At 34.1% G+C, this 24,364-nt stretch overlaps 1 protein-coding gene across 1 annotated transcript; it reads left to right on the top strand.

Annotated features, from left to right (window-relative positions):
• Positions 1 to 712: 712 nt before the first annotated feature.
• LOC127704937 (uncharacterized) lies at positions 713 to 18,922 on the top strand. Its single transcript, XM_052209176.1, has 6 exons — positions 713 to 906; positions 4,114 to 4,248; positions 10,077 to 10,156; positions 12,240 to 12,337; positions 15,529 to 15,578; positions 17,789 to 18,922. The coding sequence occupies exons 1-6, from the start codon at positions 787 to 789 to the stop codon at positions 17,915 to 17,917; spliced, it is 612 nt and encodes a 203-aa protein (XP_052065136.1). The 5' UTR covers positions 713 to 786; the 3' UTR covers positions 17,918 to 18,922.
• Positions 18,923 to 24,364: the final 5,442 nt, after the last annotated feature.

Below are 24,364 nucleotides of genomic sequence, written 5' to 3'. Positions count from 1 at the left end.
ACTTTGAATTTGAAATTTAATAGACAGTAATAACAGAACATTCAGTATAATAAATTAAATAACACATATATGAGAGGGTGATAGAGCAGATTGTTACCCCTCGAAAAGACATTGTCAACCTTGGCTTCGCCTCAGTTGACAATGTTTTCTCGGGGTAACAATCTGCTCTATCACCCTCTCAGCTATGTGTTATTTATATAATATATATCATTGGCGCAAATGAGATGTTTTACTTTGGCGTAAATGAAAAATGGTTTGTCGCGCAAATGCAAATCACCGGAGAAAATAGGTCCTACCTCTTTATATTTCAAATAAAATCGATCTCCGGACAGAAAAAACATGGAGGTAAATTAACTGTGATGTAAAGGTCCATCATATATAGTTCTGCAAATTAACTTTGTTAATGATCAACTACTTTCACTTTTAGTTCTTTCTAGTAACATTTGTTTCATTTGCAAATATATTTACTTTCGTTATAAGACAAGAAAACAATCGTGTGTTTTCGAAATTTCTAAAAAGTTTAAATAATCAAAAGGGAACTTCCAGGTAAATGGAAATACAATGAAATTTGCAGAAAAGGTAATCAATACACAAATTAGCACATTCATTGTTTTCCCAATAGCTTATTTCCGCAGATGTCAACTTCCTTAATAAAACACCTTTATAAATATTGATTTTAAATCTCATCATCACATGGTTACTTCAGAAAGGTTATCACATCGTGTCAAGACTATAGCTAATATTCTCAAGTTGATGGAATGCTTCGCGTTGGTCCACGGATAAAACATGGCGGATGGAAGTATTGTCAAAGAAGCAGCTCTGCGATATCAACGAAGGCGTCCTCGACCGCTGATACCGCTCGTTCGAGATGAAAGTATGGAAGAGTCGGAGGGTAGTACAACACCGGTAAGAACTTAGAAATAATATTTAATTATTAAGTACTCGTAGAAATTGGGTAACGTTTGATAAGTTATATTTTCATTTTATATGTAACGTTTATGTTGAAATATTAATAATCATCTGTAATAAAAAAAAAAGACCAATCATGCACGAATCTAGAAGATTTGAAAAAAGGTGGAGGGGGTTACATGTGGTTCAACTTTTAAAAAAAGTGAGTTCCTTATTTGAGTAATTTTCAAAAAACGTCGACTTTTCAGTACACCTCTGTCAAAAATTGTATTTTTCATGTAAAAAAAGCAGTTTTTAAATGAAAGTTTGTAGCATTTATGAGTCGGAACATAAATATTAAATAAACACGATTTAGATCTATTTTGATAAGATTGAAATATATTTAAGTCCGATTTTTTGGGCGTACAGTGTAAGGGTAAAATATTTCTAATGATTTTTTCCCTATTTCTGATTGCCTTGATATCTTCAAAAGGAACTATTTTAGAATGTTAATGATTACACTAACGAAAAATCAAAGCCTCTTTATTATTCTATGCAACATTTTGTCTACGAACTAAATTCAATCGGCGTACATGAAATGCATGTCTATCCTGTTACCGATACTAGATCAACCGGTATCTTGTTCCTCCCTATGAATAGGAAATTATTCAGTGATGATTTCAAAAGCACAAAGCATCATGAAAATTTAACACAGCATGTTTCTTGGATAACAGTGTAGAGGAAAGCAAATTCAATACATTTAGTGAAAAAAAAATTAGTGGGTACCCTTTTATCATGTCTATGCTGTTACCAACAAATTTATTAAATTGCAACACTAATAGACTTGTAAAAAGTGCAATAACGTGTTGGAAACTAAAAATCACAGCAGAAAAACATTATCACTTCACCAAAAGGGCTCACCAAAGGGAGTAGTTATTTCACAACAGCATTCAGAAATGAAGAAATATGTGAACCATGTAGGTCACGAAATTCCATGAAATTCCCCAGAGTAAGGAGAGTTATATAAATAATGTGAATACATGGATCCCCGATCCAATTCATCTTTTGCCAAAAAAGTTCATCATTCCCTGTTTTGTATCTACTAACAACATTCAATTGTTCTACAATTCCGATTAAATAAAATTATAATTGAGAATGGAAATGGGGAATGTGTCAAAGAGACAACAACCCGACCATAGAACAGACAACAGCAGAAGGTCACTATAACAGGTCTTCAATGCAGCGAGAAATTCCCGCACCCGGAGGCGTCCTTCAGCTGGCCCCTAAACAAATATATATACTATAAAGAATGCCAAAAACTGCAGTGAAAATAGATATCATATACATAATATAAATAAACATTCCCTTGATTGGTTGAACTACTGTGACGATCTCCAGAATTCAGTCGCCTCCGAGGTCGCCTCTCATAAATTTTCCTCCGCTTAAATGTAATTCTATGTAAAGTTTAGTACTGTTCAAGATGTAGTATTGTTTTAAATATAAACGAAATGTATGTCATGTAAAATTGAGAATGGAAATGGGGAATGTGTCAAAGAGACAACAACCCGACCAAAGAGCAGACAACAGCCGAAGTCCACAACGTTTCATCGGATTAATACACAACTTCAAAAACTTATGTTTGCATGTGTTTGCATGTTCTTATAAATTTACGTTGTAATGTAGTTTGATGAAATAGTTTATTGTAAAAATGTAGAGCAAAAATTACGTTCATTGGATGAACTTCGAACCCCAAAGATTCAGCCGCCTCACAAACAGAAATTTTCCTCGATGTAATTGACTTTAAAAGGAAATTAATTACATATAATTTTACTCCTAACGAAATGTGCAGTTGTTTGAACGCATTTAAATGTTACAACGTCTTTTTTATCTTCACAATTTAGCATATACTAAAAGCAATCATGCTATTGGTTACAGGATAGACAAAAAAGGATAACAGGATAGAACTTGATTTGGTATATCCTGTTACCAAACACAAAACGACAAAAGTAAACCAACATGCAAGGGAGTTAACTGATGTTGCAAATGGGTTTATTAGAAAGAGAAAAAAAGATCTGAACATTATTAATTGTTATCTTAAACTTACGTTGATGGTGGTTATTTTTATAACCTTTGTAAACAGAGTTTTTTTTCAATACAACATGGAAAATTGACAAATAATCTACCTTTACACAGATTGAAAATGTATAGGTTTAAGTTTTTACACTTGAAGACCATCTTATTGGCCATGAATTTTATCGAAACCTTTTTCTAAATAGTTCACAATTTATTTTGAACATAGTAACAGGAGAGACAAAACATTACATCATCTATCAAAAAATGTTTCAATAAATTTTTTTATGACATTATCAAGATTGCATCTTTTTAAATGTTAGCCCATAAGTATTATTTGTTTTGATTTGCAAAAGAGTAAATGGACCTGAATTACAGGAGATAAGCATCGTACATCAATACAACAATGGACTTATTTCTATACGGATCTAAATAGGTTCTACTCTCAGGGAGGATCCATGGTTTTTTAAAGGGAGGTAATTTCAGAAAAAGGGATAACAAGTTTTTTAGACGATGTTATTCCTATAAATCTAAATAGAGCTTGAAAAACATGAGATTTTTTGGCGATAAAAAAAAGTGGTAGTAAGGCCTTTACGCCCCCTCCTGGAACCGCCATTGTGTCTCTCAATTTGCTACCATTAATATACAATATAAATAAGAATATATGAACTCGTGTAAGAAATATAAGTCCTTTTGATAGCAACTAAAATCATTGAAAATAAACAAATCATAATAACAAGAGGCCCACAAACAGTCTCTATTGGTATACACTAAAGGTAAATAAGATAGTATAATTTGGTAACATTTCATGTAATCTTAGAGTCCGTGGAATTGGGCTTAGAGTACGGTACTTAAATTTATTTCAAAGACTAATAAGCAATTAATTAATAAAATGCTAAGCGTAGCCAGAATCTGTGATCTACTAGTTATTTGTCAGTGCGACAGTAAAGGTAAAGCTTTGCCTACAAGGATCTGTAAACGCTCCATTCTAATTTCTTTTTTAAAGACCTTTCGAGATCCTCAGGTTTTATCGGATTAATACATAACTTCAAAAACTTAAAGGCTGAAATTTCATTGACTAATCATGTAATAATTACAAGAACAGAAAGTAAAACGATGTATTTTAATCAGATTGGATTTTTCATTGTGTTACAGTTAACATTGGAACAAAGAACAACAGAGAGCTTTACTACAGTACCTACCATACAGACACTTAGGAGGCCTAAATTTGTTGACAGACAGTTACAGTTTAGGAATACAGCATTCTGTTTACCATTCATTCAATGCAAGGTAACCTGACAGCATACTCAAGATATAAGTAAACTTTGAAATATATTCCTTCACGTATTATACGAGTAGTCCGCTAGAAGACCTGTCAACCTACCAAAACCCATTACATGTGCTCTTATTCCGAGCCAATCAATTTTTTTTTATCTTACTCCTAAATGCCGCGTGCTTAGCGGACCTGCATATATCTTAATCAACGACCCAACGCATTCGAGGCGAACACGCTACCACGAAACCACTTTAAAAGTTTCAAACTTGAATAAAGCCGAGTGGTAAATGAAAAAATAATGTTATAGCATCATTTTTACCAGAAGAACTAAATATAATGACATCGATGATTTAACTATTTATAAATCTGCTCAAGGTTTCAGCTTTAAAAGATTGCCTTCTTGTGCAACACATACTAGTATTACATGTACTTGCTAAGTCAAATAGAAAACATGATTGGTTTGCTAACTAATGTCCAGTGGCAAATATTTAAAACACACTCAGGAATAGAATAATGTGACAAGTCACCAATTGATAGTTTTCTACAAAACGGAATTAAAGGTGGGAAATTGCCTGTTTGTTGTTGGAAAGGTTTAGAAATTCTACCTTGCAACAGGTCACATACGGATCCCCAAGCAGGCTTTGACAAGGTTTCTCTAATGTGCATAGAATGTGATTTTCTGCATATGACACATAATTTAACGTCCCTAACCGGACTTGTTGCATATTTATACATCCTGCACATCCATTGATTGATTGATTGATTATTGTTTAACGCCACTTACAGCACTATTATGCTATTTCGTGGCGAATAGTTTTGATTGATGGAGGAAGCTGGAGTGCCCGGAGAGTACCACCAACCTTCAGCAGGAAAACTGACAATCCTAGTCAATTACGATTGGCGTTGAACGCATCTGGCACGTGCGGGATTCGATCTCACAACCTCAGTGTTGACGGGCTAGTGATATAGTTGCTCGACTACTTAGACCACTTGGCCATTGAGGCCCCCTTGCTGTATATTTATCATGTACAGCCAAAAAGATGCTCCTCCTTAGTGAATGGGAGAAGTCCAAGTCAACATATTTTATACCAAAGTCAACACGTTTTTGTATGGTTTTATCAAGAAGCAAACATTGATTGTTCGATTGATGTTTGATTATTAATGCCTTGTGGCAAATATTTCATAAATAGTTAGGAAAATAATGTGCGAGATGTATGCATACGCAGCTACAAATAATGACAATATAACTTTCAATGTATATAAAAAAGTGGTATGATTGCCAAGGAGACAACTTTCCATCAGAGACGGAATGACGTAGAAGTTAGCAACTATAGACCGTACAGCCTTTAACAATGGCCAAACCCATACCGCGTAGTAAGCCATAAAAAGCCCCGAAATAACAAATTTAAGGTGGTACATAACACTACAGGGAGATAACTCTGTAAAAATCAGGTGAACGTTTTAATTACATTCTATTGTTAAGGAAATTCTAAGCTTCTCAATGATCAAAATTAGTGTTTGTCAAACTGCTATATATCCAATGAAATTTTTCCGATAAAGTGTGTGGTTCATGTTTTTTGAAATTTTTGATATTTTTGCCAAAGGGTCAAAGTAAATATTTTGTCAAAATTTTATGAATTAGTCAAGGTATTTGGTACCACATTAAAACAACTCAAACTACTGATTTATGTACAGAACAACAAACGACGAACCAGGATAAAGAATAAGGCTTTTGTGTATGCTTTTTAAAAAGTTATAGAGTACAATATGTGCAGTCGTTTAAATCTTTACTTTTTGTGATCGTTTTTATAGAGCAACTCTACTTTTTGTGATCGTTTTTATAGAGTAACTCTTTACTTTTTGTGATCGTTTTTATAGAGTAACTGCATATTGATTTTATTCAGTAAAGGATGCTTTATTTACACTTCTACCTTTTACTATTTTGGTTCTATCATTTCAAAATTAATCTGATATGTCAGTCATAAAAGCCGCATATCAAGGATTTGACTGGGTTATAGACATATGCTTACCTATTAATCTTTAACCACGCGGAAGAATCCATGCTTAAGAATTGAATTGTTTGTGCGGGATGTATAAATACACAGCTACTTCCGGTTGGGATAGGGACGTTAAATGTAATGCACAGCTAGAGTTGAACGCTCTCTGCACGTTAAAGATCTCCGACTTTCATCAAATCTGTTTAGTACATTTTGTAGGTGACCTGTTGCAAGCTAAATTTCAATCGATCACAAACCTGTAATATATCAGATTTCAATGTCTTACTGTGCACATAGTTATTTGTTTGATATGTTTTCTTATCTTTCTTATACAGTACTTGCTTTTTTTAGCTCACCTGGCCCGAAGGGCCAAGTGAGCTTTTCTCATCACTTGGCGTCCGTCGTCCGTGGTCGTCGTCGTTAACTTGTTACATTTTGAACCTCTTCTAGAGAACCACTGAATGGAATGAAACCAAACATGGCATGAATGTTACTTATGAGGTGCTGACCAAGTGTTGTAACTTTGTAGCTGATCCATCATCCAAGATGGCCGCCATCGGGGGACTTCGTTTAACATAGGACCCTATGGACAATACATACAAATGTCTTCTTTTAGAGAACCACTGAATAGAATGAAACCAAACTTGGCATGAATGTTCCTAATGAGGTGCTGACCAAGTGTTACTTTGTAGCCGAACCATCATCCAAGATGGCCATCAGCAGGGGACCTTAATACATATTTCTTTACAGATTGAGATATACAGTAACTGTAAACTGCAAAAATATCAAGAAAAGAAGATCTACACATAAGTCAACATATTCAATTGTCAATTGACATCTTGTTGGAGTTATTGTCCTTATAAGGTCATTTTCTACAATTTCAATGAATGTATTGGTAATTTCTGTAAACTTGACAAAAGTTTTCTGTTTTTGATTAAATTACGGGGCCAATATTAAACCAAATTTGGCCTCAATCAATATTAGGGTATCTTGTATGATTCTGTTAAAGAACAAATTCCGGGATATTTTGATAATACTGAGCTCCCTCTTATTTGTTATATTTACAAGAAATCTACCCGGAAATTTGTGTTTAATTATAGCCAATTGTGTAAAGATGTTAATATCAGTGAAAATACACCTACTTCATGTAATTGCAGTAATTCCGAATACATTTATGGCCCCATTTCCCATGTTATAACAGGAGATCTTAACATCGTTCAAGACTGAGAGTTGAAATCATTCCTCAGTAAAGGACCTAAATATCGTCCCCCGTCAATTATTAATTGGAATGAGTGTCGTAATATCATCCACGACTCACTCCATACTTACTGTTTGAAATGGATAAAACGGGAAAAAGCTGACAAAAAATCTTTGGACTCTTTTTTTAATTCAGTAATGAACATAGTTGATATACGTATTCAACATTTTAAAGAACATTTTACTCTTAACAATAACCACAATAAACCTATTTCTCGTATCAAACATAAACTAAAAGAACTAGCCAAGGAATTTGTTTTTGTCCCGGCCGATAAAGCTGCTAATAATATTTTTATTGTTTGACGTAAATTTTTCATTGAGGTTCTGAAAAAAGAAATCACCAATTCACCAACATTCCAACTGACTCCATTTTCAGAAAACGACATCTGTAACAAACATAAACTTTTAGCTACCGCTTTACAAGCAGAACCAAATACAATGAAAGTCCCAACTATATGTATTGGCTTCCGAAGCTACACAAAACACCTTACAAATATAGATTCATTTCGTCTTCAAGCCATTGTTCCACTACTAAATTGTCTATTCTTCTTACCAGTACACTTGGTACAATCAAAAACCTGATAATAAATTGTTCAAATAAGGCCTTCGAAAATAGTGGAATTAATTACTTTTGGAGTGTCAAGAACTCGTTGGAAGTACTTGATAAATTACATGCATATATTGGTGATTTTGAATCTGTTCAAAGTTTTGATTTTTCTACCCTATATACAACATTGCCTCACATTCTCATTAAGAAAAAATTCACACACCTAATTAAATGGGCATTTAAAAAGTCAGAATGTGAATATATATGTTCAAACTCTTTTAGGTCATTTTTTAGTAGCAATAAACAAAAAAACTATGTCAATTGGACATGCGTTGATACTATATTATGCCCTTGAATTTTTACTAGATAACATTTTTGTTCGCTTTGGAGATTCCGTATATCGTCAGGTTATCGGAATTCCAGTGGGGACTAACTGTGCACCACTTATTGCGGACCTTTTTTTGTATTGCTATGAGTTACAATTTATGACAAAAATCAGCAAAGACCCATCGAAACAACATCTGATACACAAATTTAATAATACTTTTAGATATTTGGATGATATTTTGGCTCTCAATAATGACGACTTCAGTATGTATACTAAAGAAATTTATCCTGTTGAACTTACTTTAAATAAAGCTAATACTAACAATGACCACTGCCCTTTCCTCGATCTTGATATCTATATCACAAATGGAAAGCTTAATACTAAAATATATGATAAAAGAGATGATTTTTCATTTCCTATCGTTAATTATCCATTTTTAGATGGTGACGTTCCCTTGTCACCATCTTACGGTGTTTATATATCTCAACTTGTACGATTCGCTCGTGTATGTAACAATGTTTTAGATTTTAACGAGAGAAATTTATGTATCACTGAAAAATTATTACACCAGGGTTTTCGATATCACAAACTAGTCAAAACATTTACTAAATTTTATCATCGGTATAAGGACATCATTCGTAAATATAGCTCAACATGCAGACTTCTTATACGTTCAGGTATTTCACATCCAATTTTTTATGGAAATATTCTTTATAAAGCACAAAAATGTCAGTATTCACCTCTGAAGCTAACAAAACCTGTAAATAGACTTATTAAGAAGGGATATAGTTACGATACTGTTGTCAGGTCATTAAAGATTGCATATTTTGGCGTTAATATTGATTCACTTATAGGGTCTTTGCATCGGCACTAAACACATTTATTTAAAAACCAGTTGTTGGCATGACACGGCTTATGTTCTTCTCATATATGTTATGATGGTATGATACTAAACCCCTAACGGGAAGGATTGTGTCTGATATTCATATGATGAAGACATAATCTTTCAATCAGTTTAATTGAAGTCTGGAGCTGGCATGTCAGTTAACTGCTAGTAGTCTGTTGTTATTTATGTATTATTGTCATTTTGTTTATTTTCTTTGGTTACATCTTCTGACATCGGACTCGGACTTCTCTTGAACTGAATTTTAATGTGCGTATTGTTATGCGTTTACTTTTCTACATTGGCTAGAGGTATAGGGGGAGGGTTAAGATCTCATAAACATGTTTAACCCCGCCGCATTTTTGCGCCTGTCCCAAGTCAGGAGCCTCTAGCCTTTGTTAGTCTTGTATTATTTTTAATTTTAGTTTCTTGTGTACAATTTGGAGTTTAGTATGGCGTTCATTATCACTGAACTAGTATATATATTTGTTTAGGGGCCAGCTGAAGGACGCCTCGGGGTGCGGGAATTTCTCGCTGCATCGAAGACCTGTTGGTGACCTTCTTCTGTTGTCTGTTCTATGGTCGGGTTGTTGTCTCTTTGACACATTCCCCATTTCCATTCTCAATTTTACATGATTTCCAAAACAAAGTAGAATCAGGTGAGCGACACAGGCTCTTTAGAGCCTCTAGTTTCACATGTTACTAATACTTATACATCAAAATGGCTTTATTCATACTTATCTTACTTTCACAATTTTTAAGTATTCATAGATTAAAGATAGATATACAATGTACCAAAATACGTGATTTTTTGTTTACAATCTTTGCAGTTCCAAACAAGAGAAGCGAAAGCTTTAATCAACACATGTGTGTTATCGTCTATCATCAACAGAAGACTTTACCAAGATTTGTAAGTATCAGTTCACCTACAGACACTTGGGGCATGAACCCTGCCATTTTTATATTTTCTTTCAGCAAAGTTTCTTTACTGTATCGCTTTATTATGCCTTAAATACTGTTTTTTTCCTTTTTACAAAATAGTTCGGGGAGGGAGAATCCGACCTAAAACGCTTGTGGTTTCTCCATGAATTTCAGGAAAACACATATTTCATTTATATTTTAATTGCAAACTCAATAAGACCGTCCTGCCCAGAGCATAGCCCCGTCAACCAGAACGGTCGGTGGGTATCATCAGCTCGTTAGTAAGGTATTAGTAAGGGGGTCAATACTGACATGATTTATAACACATTTTTCAAACAGTCCCCGTTGATAAATTAATAAATTACTAAGAAACTAAGATTATAAATCTCTCAGGCAATGTTTACCTTAGCTTAGTTTGGTAATACGTTTCGGGTTCCTTTTGGTCATTTTGCTCATAAAGTTTCTACGAATTTATACATCCCTGGGGCTCCTTTCACAAAAAATCTTACGACAAAAAATGATCGTAAGTTATACTGAAAAGTTTTTTTGTGAAATGATTAGCTGGCTTTCAAATGTTTGGGTTAGAGCTTTCCCGATGAACGTACTTCCAGACAAACGCTTTAAATGCACGAAATTTATAAGTGGAATAGAGTATAGAAACGGGGAATGTGTCAAAGAGGCAACAAACCGACCAAAGACCAGAAAACAGACCAAGGCCACCAAAGGATCTTTAACGCAGCGTTATTTTCATTTTCATTTTCAATATAATTACTTTTCTCGTAATATAATATATAAGTGAATATCAGATTGTTTTTCCCCCAGAAAACAATTGCACCTGACAATCATGGAAGGTCTACAAAAAGTAAACCAGACAAGTGATTGTTAGCAGTTGGTACACTCCTCAATTTAGATACTATGTATAATAATTAAGTGTTAGGAAAACATTTATTACGCAATTGATTCTTTTTATTATCTTATCTAAGAGGTATTTTAATGATTTTGGAAGCAGAAGAATAATTTACGCTTGAATTCATTGATTTAATTTCGTCGACATTTTGCAGATATCTAGAAATAGATGCAGGATTAAGTTAATATTGTTTTGTTTCTGTGGGTTTTTGATTGAAAATTAACTTGAGGTCCAGTGACAAATATTGCATGAATATTCGAATTATAACATTGCAAAGTGATTTAAAAATAGCCTACTGGAAGGCTTGTAATTCTAATCGACCCATAACATAACTGTGATCCTCGAACCGACTAGTATTTCCTTTTATTGCTATACTTCGAATCAGCAAAGTTTTAATGGAGCTAGACCTCTGGAGCTTCAGGTCAATTTCCATTTTCATAAAAATGTCTTCAATACATTCTTCAAGAAGTAATCATAATATTTTCAAATTCGTTCAGGACATTTAGAGACGGTGTGCTGTGACCGGTGCTTAGCTGGGAGGCTGAAGTCTGGATTTACTCTGTCATGAATCTGGTCCCTTATCCTCCGTTCTTGAAGCAAGTATAATACCACCAAAGAAGGCGGTTGCCTTTAGAGTGAAGATTTAAATCGGATGTTATACTTTAAACTGCACAGCCAAACTGATATGGCTGTATATTTATAAATCCAGCACAGCAAAATGGATCTGACTGGTTATGGCCGTGTAATTGCAAGTTCCACTCAGCCAAACGGGCGTAGCCGTGTATTTACAAATCACACTCAGCCAAACGGATGTAGCCGTGTATTTACAAATCCCACTCAGCCAAACGGGCATAGCCTTGTATTTACAAATCTAACCAACCAAACGGGCGTAGCCCTGTATTTACAAATCCCACTCAGACAAACGGGCGTAGCCGTGTATTTAGAAATTTTACTCAGCCAAACAGGCGTAGCCGTGTATTTACAAATCCTACTCAGCTAAACGGGTGTGGTCGTATGCTTACAAATCCCACACAGCCAAATGGGCGTCCCTCAGTTAGAATACAATGTAGTTATAATCTTAGAGAATTACCAAATATAAATAATGTAAATAATTCAAAAAGGCAATACAATGTACCCATGAAACAATGTTTTTTATTATATGCAGATTCTTCGAAGAAGCATCATTCCAACCATACGACATAGCCAGAGGTGTTCCATTTGTAATAAATAACAGACTCATCCATTTTGACTTCATTATTCGCGGTAAGTATTTTTATTAATTTTTTTAATGATTATAATTTGTCAGAATTGGTTTTACAATCTACCAACCATGGCAATTTACTTCAGAAAATTTTTTGTACGCTTTGAGCCCTATACAGTATAGCTCTTCATATACATGTATCATAAATATATGTAAAATGTTATAACCTTTTAGCGCAACTGAGTTAATGCTCCTAACGCTAAATCATAGTTTTTCTATGTAATATTTTGAAGACTTGTGTTTGTCTTATGTTTATTTTGTCATAGTATAATTTGTCTTTTGACTTGGATTTTTGGCTGCCCCTCCAACCTTTTAAGTAAATCGCCTCGTCTCTTTTAATCTAGATAGGCGCTCTAATAATAGTAAAATAGTTTTTTTTTATGTTTACATGATCGTCATACACCTTGTTTGTTGAATTGACAAATTAGAACCATAAATTACGTATTGTGAAATCATTATTAGTTGTTGAATAAAACTGAGAATGGAAACGGGGAATGCGCCAAAGAGACAACAACCCGACCAAAGAGCAGAAAACAGCACAAGGCCATCAATGGGTCTTAAACACAGCGAGAAAATCCTGCACCCGGAGGCGGGCTTCAGCTGGCCCCTAAATACATATTTTCATGGTTTTCGTAATATTCGTAGTATTTGATCTGAAAAAAAACTTGTTAACTGGATATTCAATATTTCGTCTGCCTATGTTCCGCTCCATTGAACACATTCAGGAGAAGACTCCTGCTATAGGGCTTCCCCATTTTTACGCAAAACTTATCATGGAGTTGTCAGTCAGTCTATCTTCAACTTATGAGTGTTAATATCTCCTTGGTATTTTCCGTCATTCTTTTGTTGGTGATCGTCGGTGGGTCCATTCTGCACTCCCTTTTAAAATATCCTGGTTGTTATATTTTCTTTACCTAAAAGAAAATGTATCCTTCATATTGGTATTGAAAATTTCAGTAAGGATTATCTTTCTTACTAGTATATGACTATGCATGCTGATTTCCACATTTCGTTTAATGTTGATAATTATTTTATTACATATATATATAGTCAAATGCGTTTTGTTAAAATATACTTTTTCACTTTTTTGGTTTTTTGGAAAATGTTGTTTGTGCTGTATTTAGACCCCTCTACCAAGAAATTTGTTTTACATGCAGACGTATAAAAATTGCGGTTTTTATCCAACGCAATCATAGGTTTGAACGTTGTTTTCAATTTAGGCTTGTTTATGTTTTTTCGTTTGGGCTTGTATTATATTTTCCTTCGGGTTTATATGATCCGTTCATCCTATTTCGAATTTTTAAAATTCAAGAGTCTATCCTAAATCGAGGTAAATTATATGGCCTTCCAAATACCGTTTCGATCCTTAACATCACTGAAGAGACATTAATTGTCGAAATCCGGATATGGTGTACAAATTTTTGCACCTCATGTTTGTGGTATATCATCTTTTCCGCAAGTTTATTGCTTTCTGTTTGGTATTAAATTAATATTAAGATCCATTTTGTTACATCTGGTGATCAATTTATTTGGCAATCGCCAGTGGCAGTCAGCAGGGTTTAAGAACATCCGTTGTTCGACCTGTTAGTCAAATGCGTTTTGTTGAAATATACTTTTTCACTTTTTTGGTCTTTTGGAAAATGTTGTTTGTGCTGTATTTAGACCCCTCTACCAAGAAATTTGTTTTACATGCACACGTATAAAAGTTGCGGTTTTATCCAACGCAATCTTAGGTTTGAACGTTGTTTTCAATTTAGACTTGTATATATATATATATATTGTCAACACGATTTAATAACAACATCTTCGTATAATACCATCTTATATAAGTATCGTTGTGCAAATCTCTAGACTTATATAAATATATAATTGGTTTATCAGAATTAGCTGATCACTGTAAAATAATATTCTTCCTGTGTCATATGTTATCCTCGTTGTACACTAAAAATCGTGCTCAAAAGTTAAACTGTTGTATGACATGTTTAGTTTTAAACGTGTTTAGAATTGTGTTTAATATCTAAACACATTTCTCAGTAAGCACATTAAATGTAAACATGGTTTAGAATTAAAGCGTTTTGGAATAAAACACTATTTTTCAAATTAAAACACGATCCTAAACACTATACTAAACACTGAGACACGTTAAGACCAAAACGTGTAAAAAAGTGCACAGAGGGTGTGCTTAGAATTGTGTTTAGGATCTAAACACCATTTTTAAAGTATATATGCAAAAATTGTAAAATGGTCTATGTTCACAAATACTGGATGAAGACAATGGACTGTAATCCTGTGAAGCATATATCGGTAAGAAACTTATAATACAGGTATTTTTAAATAGAACATAGCACCAAACGAATATCAAAAGTTTCATTGACAATACATACATGTATATACCATTTACGAAAAGATTTACACAGAACACGAAATTCAAAAGTAAAGATGCCTTTCCAATGGTATATCCATTACATTATGATAGAACTCTCTTGTTTTTAATGAGCGTTTATGGAACGAACTTTTGATATTAAAGCTACCAGGCTATTAGCACAAGTGTTGTCTACATAAACAAGATTTGATATTTTATAGTGTGTCTTTCTATGTTGTGATGTTACACTATTGTTTCAGATAAGGGTGAAGGTTTGGTACCATTAAAACGTTTAAACCCGCTGTCATTGTTTGCACCTGTCCTAAGTCAGGAATCTAATGTTCAGTAGTTGTCGTTTGTTGATGTGGTTCGTAAGTGTTTCTCGTTTCTCGTTTTTTATATAGATTAGACCGTTGGTTTTCCCGTTTGAATGGTTTTACACTAGTAATTGTTGGGGCCCTTTATAGCTTGCTGTTCGGTGTGAGACAAGGCTCCGTGCTGAAGACGGTACTTTGACCTATAATGGTTTACTTTTATAAATTGACTTGGATGGAGAGTTGTCTCATTGGCACTCATACCACATCTTCTTATATCTATCAACAATATAACTCGAATCAAAGCAGTTGCAAAGCCAAAAAAATTAAGAGGTTGAAGAGTACCGATAATCTTCAATTCAAAAGTTGCGCCAAATTGGGTAAGCATACAACATGAACTAGCGATTCTTCCACATAGAACATACTTTTGGATATTTTTACTAGAATATCTCCAAGCTTAACTCTCACTTGTATAAATAATGTTTAGCGCCTTAAACTTACATTATGTTCTTTGTAGGAGATGTACCAGACTTAGTTCTTGGATTGGATTTCTTCACGCAACTAGAGGTAACTTTTACACCTATCAGTGAAAAACATGTAAAGTTAACAAAAATAAACAGTTACATGTAAACAAATATGATATACAATAACAAACGACAACCATTGAATAACAGTCTCATGTTCGGGAACAAACACAAACAGAATGTGGCGGGGTTAAACATGTTAGCCAAGATTTGTTTGAGTTTGCCAATGGTTTTAGAAACAATTAAAAAAAGGAGGAACAGAGATACCTTCTAACGAATGTTGGACTCCAAGTGCTGCTAATACATACCACTTGCCATTCACGAAGAGCATTGGCGACAACAATTTGATATTACGGGCCGGGAATTGGGGCTGGGAGGAGGATCTTTCAGGATTCAAACTCCTAAGTCGAAAATAAACTGACAACGCCATGGCTAAAAAAGAAAAAGACAAACAGTCAAACAACAGTACACAAAGCCAATTGAGAACTAAAGACTATAAGCAACACGAACCCCTCCAAAAACTGGGGGTGGTCTTAGGTGCTCCGAAATTCGTCACGAAAATGGAACATCTAGCATTGTATACAATCTGAATGATGATACAATCTGAATGATGGACATGTTTATTCCTGTTAATCTTCTTTGATACTAAAAGTACAGGCACCACCCATAAATATTTCTGAAGTTGGCAGATATATTAAACATTAACACTTAATTCATTTTGATGTCAATTTGACAGAAGATGATAAGAGAGGTATACTTTGATTGAGAACATATTTTCTATATGTATAAATTAATTTAGAACATTTTAGTGCTGAAGAACTGTAAATATACAGTTTGATTATAGCTTTGATTATTTTACTAATTGAAAAGAAAAGTGCAATGTACTGAGTCTAAAAATATGCCAAATTGGTCTTATTAAAAAGTGTTGTGTTTATCATCACAACAATTGATTTTAATAAAGTAAAACAATAAATAAACAAAAACAAATACGAAATATTTTGTTCGCAATCAAAAGACATATTTTTTTCCCCCACAATTTGAACATTGATAATTGAACTTACATAATATCGAACCATAAATATTAAATGATTAACATTTTGAATTCCTTGGCAGCTAAACTAAAATTTTTATCTTTGAAATTGGGTGCTGATATTTGTCTTCCATTTTTTTGCAAAATAAATCGGACTTTTATTCAATAACACGTTATTTTGTTACTTTCCTACTTGGGTTGATTTTCTAATTCGTATGCAGTTACTTTACAGATAAATATTTTTCAGTGGATAAGTTAACAGTTTTTCCTATAGATAGGATTTTTGCCTGAATTTTAATTACATACCATTTTCAATTGACAAAATTTGGTGTGGTCTTGACAAGGGTGACTAGGTATAGAAATATTGTTACTTCTGGTCTTCCTTTGACCGGCAGCAAAACTACTGAGAAAGTCGGGAATTAATTCAGCTGTGCAGGATGTATAAATACGCAGTCACGTCTGGTCGGAATCGGGAAGTTAAATCAGATGTCTTGTGTTGAGAGAGCGCTACGCTCTCTGCACGATAAGAATCAACTATTTGAGGGGTCCGTAAGTGGTCGGTTGTAAGGTTTAATTTCTGTTTATTTCCAATTAACCCTCATTTTACAGTGGCAGTCCAAATTTCCCGCTGTTCATCCCGGACGACTATTAGAGAGCATTGTTTACCTCTAGAGTTCAATTTGTTGATTTGTTCTCGTCCTGAACATGCGTGAAATATCTACCAATGGACATAAAGCATACAGTAATCAATCAATCAATCAATCATCAACCAAGCAATCAATCAACCAATAATTCATCCCATATAGAAACCAATCCTATTGTTGTTTCTTTTTTTTACAAGCTGTTAGAAATAGAATGACAATACGTTTTACCTATACGTCAGTTGTGTGTGTGGAGAGGGAACATAATTATTTTCACGACTTAAATTTTAGTTTTTCAATAGAATAAAATGATTTTTTTTAGCGCCGGGCAGCTTTTTTTGTTGGTTTTACTAATTTGCAATAGAATCAAACAATTTTATTTCCGATCACGAAATTCAGAATTAATCAATATATTTAAAAACTCATGCCCCCTCTAAAGATGAATGTCGATGCCATAACTTGTATCGTTGTGTTTTGCAAATTACTTTACGAATTGTTTTTGACTTTTATATCTGCAAGTTATCACAGCAAGGTATATTTAAAATAACAGTTTATTTACATTTTATTATGTTTTTTTTTCAGTGTGCTCTGGACTTTGGAACGCGTCAATTTATAGTAAGACAGGATCCACAGGTATCAACGACACTTCTTTGTGAACGAGAACTGCCATTGCGATACAGAAACGTGCACAATCTATTAGCCTCGTTTTGAATGTATTCACGTTTTATAAAAGTGACATAAATGAGGAAGAATTTAGGAAGAATCAGAACATTGTGATATTTTGTCAAATAACGAAAAGGTTTTGTAAAAAAGAAAACGATTGAGTTTGAAAATGTTTGTAAATAGTAAATGATTCATAAAGCGAATGTCTCCCGATCCGTAACACGATGATGAGTCGAGTGGTACCCCTCAATTACCACCCCCTCCCCTAAATCAATCACTATGGCAGAATGATCATTGTATTTTTAAACACTTACCCCTATATTTGGCACGAATGACGAAAAAAACTGATAGTGTGTCCCCTCTTTCTGTTAATCTGTCACTTATACCTTCAGTTCGTTGTCTAAATGGTAAATCAGGAGCGGATCCAGGATATTTGAAAGGGTCGCGTAATTCCGTAAGCCGGATTATATACATGGACGATTTTATGCTAAAAAATCATACAAATCGTGAAAAAAATGATATAATTATTTTTTTGGCAATCAAAAGGATGGCGTACGCACTCTACGCCCCCCTGGATCCTCCACTGATATTGTGGATGCATTATGTTTATCTTTTTAAGATTTATCAAGATGTTCGAAAAAACATGCTTACTTTGTAAGCGATTTATTTATTTTTTACGAATTTATGGCCTTTTTTTATCATTTATATATAATTAGTACTGTACAATAGAAAGACAAAAAACAAGGAAAACAGGAATAACTCCGACATAAAAACAAAATATCCCGGTATTCTGTGAAAAAAAATATTGAGGTCGTAATTTCAAGACGCTACGATTGTCCTTGAAAGTCATTTTGTCCAACACAGAATATTAACTAACTTGAAATATGATAAAATAAGGAGATTTGTACCAAAGACCAAAAGGACGATAATGAATAATTACGTACACATATATATATTTTTAGTTGGTTATTTTGTCAATGTTAATTTAGGTTTTATATTTTAAATAAATATACTTGAGCTTACCACTGTACATAATAAAAAACTTGTTTTAAATGTATTTTATGTATTTAGAGCCACTCAAAGCACTATTGTCGTATATCGTAGCAAACGGTTTTTATGGTGGAGGAAGTGGATGTGCCGGGAGAGAACTTCCAGTCTTCTGCAGGCAAACCTATAGTCATTTAAGATTGGATTGGAACGCACTTGGCTACCACGTGCGGAGTTCGAACACACAATTTCAGTGTTGACAGGCTAGTGATACAGAAGATGAAATAAATTCGATGAAATACTTAGACCACTCAGTTACTGAGGCCCTATATATTATTCTCATTTAAGATCCTTTATTTTACTTTATTGCTATTCAAAATAAGTTGAGTTTCAATTGTATATTTATACTGATTGTAGGAATTCAAAAGTGCGCACAAAATGCATGTGCGAATAAACGCAAAGACGGTCTATTCTGGAAAGAGGAAATATGCAAATACAAGAACAACCGGTCTGCAATCTAAACTAAATCAATTTCAGTCTGAGCAACGGGTTTTCCTGAAAATCCTTCAAATTCTTTCCATTAGCATTCTATATAGATAAGAAGATGCGGCATATATGCGTCAACGAGACAACACACTATCAACACACCAAAGCATTTAGACAAGAGTTAAACTAATGGTTTTGAAGAAGAGACAAGTGTCTAAACATTGTGTCATTCTCTTAATCGTCACATGTCAAACAAGTCGTCAATGAATTAAACAGTGCCTGTCAAATATCTGCCATCAATGACTACATTCTTAATTGACTAAACAGTTTTAATTACTAAATGAGGAGACCTGTTTGGGATGTAGTTTCTCCATCTTCCACATCAAATATATCAATGGTACTCTCTGTCCTAAAGGTAGTATGCTACATGTACATGTAACCATAGTTTGTTATCCTCTAAAAATATTTTTCATCTTGAGTTAGTTTGGGAATAATTCGGAAAACATAATGATTTCCGGATGTCCGTTTTGACATTACAATAGGTTTCGGATTTTATACCTAATACTTCCTTCTTTGTGCATTTTCCGACAGAGTTAGAGCACATACAGCAAGCTGTAAAACGGCAAAGAATAAAATCATATGCACAATAAATTAATCCACATTAAAACGCGGTAAACAGATCCTCCACCATAACAGTTGCACATGCACTTATATAATCACATGAATATACATATATATAGTATATACACGTAAGTTTCAAAGTTTTCGCTTCCTCCATGCATGAGCAGACAAAATTACTTTTTTTGGGTAACTTTACACTTTCACAAACATTTGTAAAAAATGAGAACAACACTTTATAAATTTCATGCGTCCAAAGCGCTTTTCTGGATTTACTGTCATCAAGTACGCTCAAAGGCGAATATTTGAAAGCAAAGGGTGTATAAGAACCGAAACAGTTAAAGAGGTATAGGACCAAAAAGGACATAAACAAATCTATCTAAAGTCAACTTTGCCTGAGGGAGTTGAAACCTTAGTTTCTTTATAATTTCTTATTTATGAACGGACAATTTTAGAAAGTTTGTTTAAGTCATGTCAGTACGGATGTACTGACTACTGAGCTGATGATAGCTTTTGGGGACTGATAGTCCCCCAGCAACGGTGTTTACCCAGTGCTGTAAAACAATGAAAACAATGTTTTCATGAGTTCGAAGCGTTTTTTTTTGTATTTACCTCATCAAGAACGCTCAAAGTCGAATATCTTTTTTGAATGCCAAGGATGTATAAGAAATGAAACAATCGAAAAGCTGGCTATGTGAACAAAAAAGAACCTAGCAAAATAGCCGAATCCATCTAATGTCAACATTACCTGAGAGAGTAATAATCTTAGTTGCTTTATAAAGTTCGTACTTTATAGCTGAACAGGACTGCCATTTCACAGCTTAATACACCTAAACAAGTTAACGTGATAACCAACAAAAATCCAAGGCATTATCTATAAAGCAAATGTAAAGAGGGGGGGGGGGGGGGGGGGGGGGGGGGGGGGGGGGGGCTAGAGGGAGTCCATTAACAGGTAAATAATTTTTGATTTTGCTCAAAACAGATAACAATAAATTTAAAATATTAATAAACGATAACAATAATTTGAATTATCTTAAATGAGAAAACAGAAAACAGTCAATTAAAAAATAAAAAAAAAAAGTTAACAGGGGTAATTTTTTTCACAATAACAGATAACAACAATGTCAATTTTTAGAAAACTGATAACAGCTAATTAGTCAACAGTTACATTTGTAACAGCACATTATATTTTTCAAAATAACAGTTAATAAACTTTAAAAATGCCTCAAACACCTTACAGAAAAGATCTTTTTCCCCTCTAAAAGGGGGAAACTTAATTTTTTTGAAAAGGAAGAATTCTTTCAAGCTTAGGAGGAGCTACAGATAACAGGTGATGGCGGACGGACATAGTGATTACTTTATAACCCCGCTTTTACTGAAGCTGTTATAAAATGAACAAGGAAATATTAATTATATGAACACGTACATGTAAAAGCATACCCATTATAATATCTCCGCACTTTCTTTAGAAACTTAGTGGATAACAAGTGGCAAACATACACCAATAAAAACGACAGACACAATTAGGTTCTCCAGAAGGATAGGTGATTTTCCATCAACTCGGACACCCGTCAAGCTGCATGATCACGGTAAAAATCCGATTGTTAGAAATCAAGTAAGAAAACAAGTACGGGTTCTGGCAAGACGCTTTTGCAATCCGAGGAAACTGTCCATCCAATTCACAGCGCGACTTCATCAGATGAAATTCAATTCAGTTACGTGATGTCTCGGGTTTGTTAAGTTAGACCAAGCAAATGAAGAGTTTTTTTTTTTACAACAAACATAGTGCGAAGACAATCCCGAAGAAACCTTTAAACTGTTAAAACACAACAATCTTCCACCGACCAATATAATAATCCCTTTTTCATTAGACATGTTACGAAATGGTATATACTCGACGCTGAGGTTGACAAATTAGACTTTAAATGCGGGTATCGTATCAAAACACAAAAGTGATTTAAAGATTTAAATTACCAGTGTAACAATTGAATATAGATCTTGTGTTTTAACTGCATAGTACTGATGTCCACGTATATTTGTTCCTTATAAAAGTCGTCCCTTTGATCTCTTTATTATGTACAAAAAGTCCACAACAATAATTCCTTGAGGAATAAAAATGATAAATCCCATAATATTTCTTTCTTTTGGAACACTAACAGGAGGCATGAGTATTGCAGAAAGGATATAAAATCGAGAAGAAAAGAGAGAAACAACCCCTAATCCCATCCCCCCCCCCCACCAACCTTTTATACATTAAATCAATATTTATTTGCTATTTCTAATTTTTTGAGTTTTCGAAATCAGCAGCGACGGATCATTTAACTTAAAGGGGTGTTTACCGGAGGTCAGAACTTTTGGACGTGTTGCAAGCAATGCAGAACCGACTTATTACATAATATGATGAAAGTCAAGCTGGCGCGCGCGGAGGTGCAGGCGAGCGGGAGAAGAGGGTATCCGTTTTGAGGAATAAACTCCTAACCTAGGAGCTTCTAAACTTTGTACAATGCTGCGGTATTTATATACATAGAAAATGTGCAACTCCTTTTATGGGCTCATTTGGATACAGTTTGCCTTTTTTCAGAGTTTGAACCTTCGTGAATTTTTGGCAATTACACATACATGTATCATGCATAGGACCACGATGATACCTCTATAGCCTCGCTTGCCCTTTTAAGACCTTGAGAATGATTTTATAATAAAATCATAATTTATTAATGTCTACTCAGGAAAAGCTTAATTTCCCTTATATTATTTTCACGTAAAATATTACTTGTTCGACCCAACGAAATGAGAATCTTAAGAAAAAGACATCCTATACATATTCGTGCACAGTTTTAAACCATTTCGAATTGTAATTTCTGCGGTATGAAATTGTCTTACCCGTTTGATCAGCCTTTCAAGCAGTCCGAAAAGTCTTAGGCATGTTGTTTCTTTGTTTATTTCTTTAACTTTAACTTTAACTAAGTCTTAGGAAAAGAAAGTTTAAACTGAAATTGTAATTCCTCATGTAAGGGTTCAATGTCAAATGTGACTCGTTTTTCGCCTGTTTGACATCTTTATACATATTTCAGCATGTTTCTCTTAGAGGCTTCTGTTCATGCTTCAATTAAGTGCACGAGTGCATGCTTAGATACCAATTCTTTGTGAAATCTATACACTAAATATTTCTTAGTCGACCGTAGAAAAATTTCGACAACTACGTGGCTGTCGGCATAAAATGCCCTCAGCGTTAGGGACAATTTATAGCAATTGTCATGACATATACAGACAACACACGGAGCCTCGGGAACAATTGTATTCCAGATACCGGCATTGCATACATACGCATGTTTTTGTGGACAATATATAGGAATCATGTACATTATTTTTGTAAAATTCACACGCAGTAGTTTCATAGGTCAGCAGGATAATTTACTGCCTTCAATTGACCAGGTATGGAATTAGATTTCCAACCAGGTTTTTGTCACTTTAAGTAATGAAATATACCACATGTAGTTCTCCGCTCGTTTCCTCTAAAGGCGTCGTAAACTTAGAGCTACATGTAGACCAAGAGCAGAAAGAAGTTAACTTGCGATTATCGTTCGGGATTTCGTGTATATGTTGAACACGCTATTTGCCGCTTAAAACTTTCAAACTCAAAATCAACCAGACCAGACTGTGGAGCTTTGTGCGGGTTTAGTAGAGATCGATTGATTGTTGTTTGTTGTTCATCCAGTGACAAATATTTCATGCATTTTCAGAACGAGGTTAAGTAGTGGAGTGTCAGATTGATAATTATGCTCGAAGAACAGTAATTAATATACTAGTAAACAAAATCAAACTGGCTTATTATGTGATTTTTTTTTTTCAAATCTAGACGTGCACTTGAATTACTATCAACCCCCTCCCCCGCACACACGTTCACCGTTCCCGTCTTATAATCATAAGCAATGATATCAGAAAAAAATCTTTCTAAATTAACATGATTTCAAACGAATGAAAGAAGTGTGTAGGATACCTGTTTAACATATCACGCAAATTGAATTTTACCTGTTTTAATCGATAATCAATGTTTTGAAATAGTCCCCACATTTAAAGTCTAATTTGTCAGCCTCAGCGTCGAGAATATACCTTTTCGTAACACGTCTATTAGACATTTTCGAAAACTTATCGACACTGACGCTTACACCTATGCCTAGGACGACAGGTAACCTTTTTAGGTGGAGTCATCTCAAGGTGTACAATGAGCACAGGCATTTATAAAAAAATATATATATAATTTACACTTTAAATACTGTATAAAAAAATATTTTCAATGATTTGTTGATTTATTGGCTCTCCTTAGAAGCTGAGAATTGACCGATCTTCATATAATTTTTAAAAAAGGGGGCTTGGCTTTGTGTTAATTAGTTGAACTTTACACAG

This window comes from Mytilus californianus, unplaced genomic scaffold (genome assembly GCF_021869535.1).
Source record: "Mytilus californianus isolate M0D057914Y unplaced genomic scaffold, xbMytCali1.0.p SCAF_6, whole genome shotgun sequence".
In the NCBI taxonomy this organism is placed as follows: domain Eukaryota; kingdom Metazoa; phylum Mollusca; class Bivalvia; order Mytilida; family Mytilidae; genus Mytilus; species Mytilus californianus.
The sequence above is the reverse complement of the archived record's forward strand: the minus strand, read 5'-3'. Positions and strand labels throughout refer to the sequence as shown.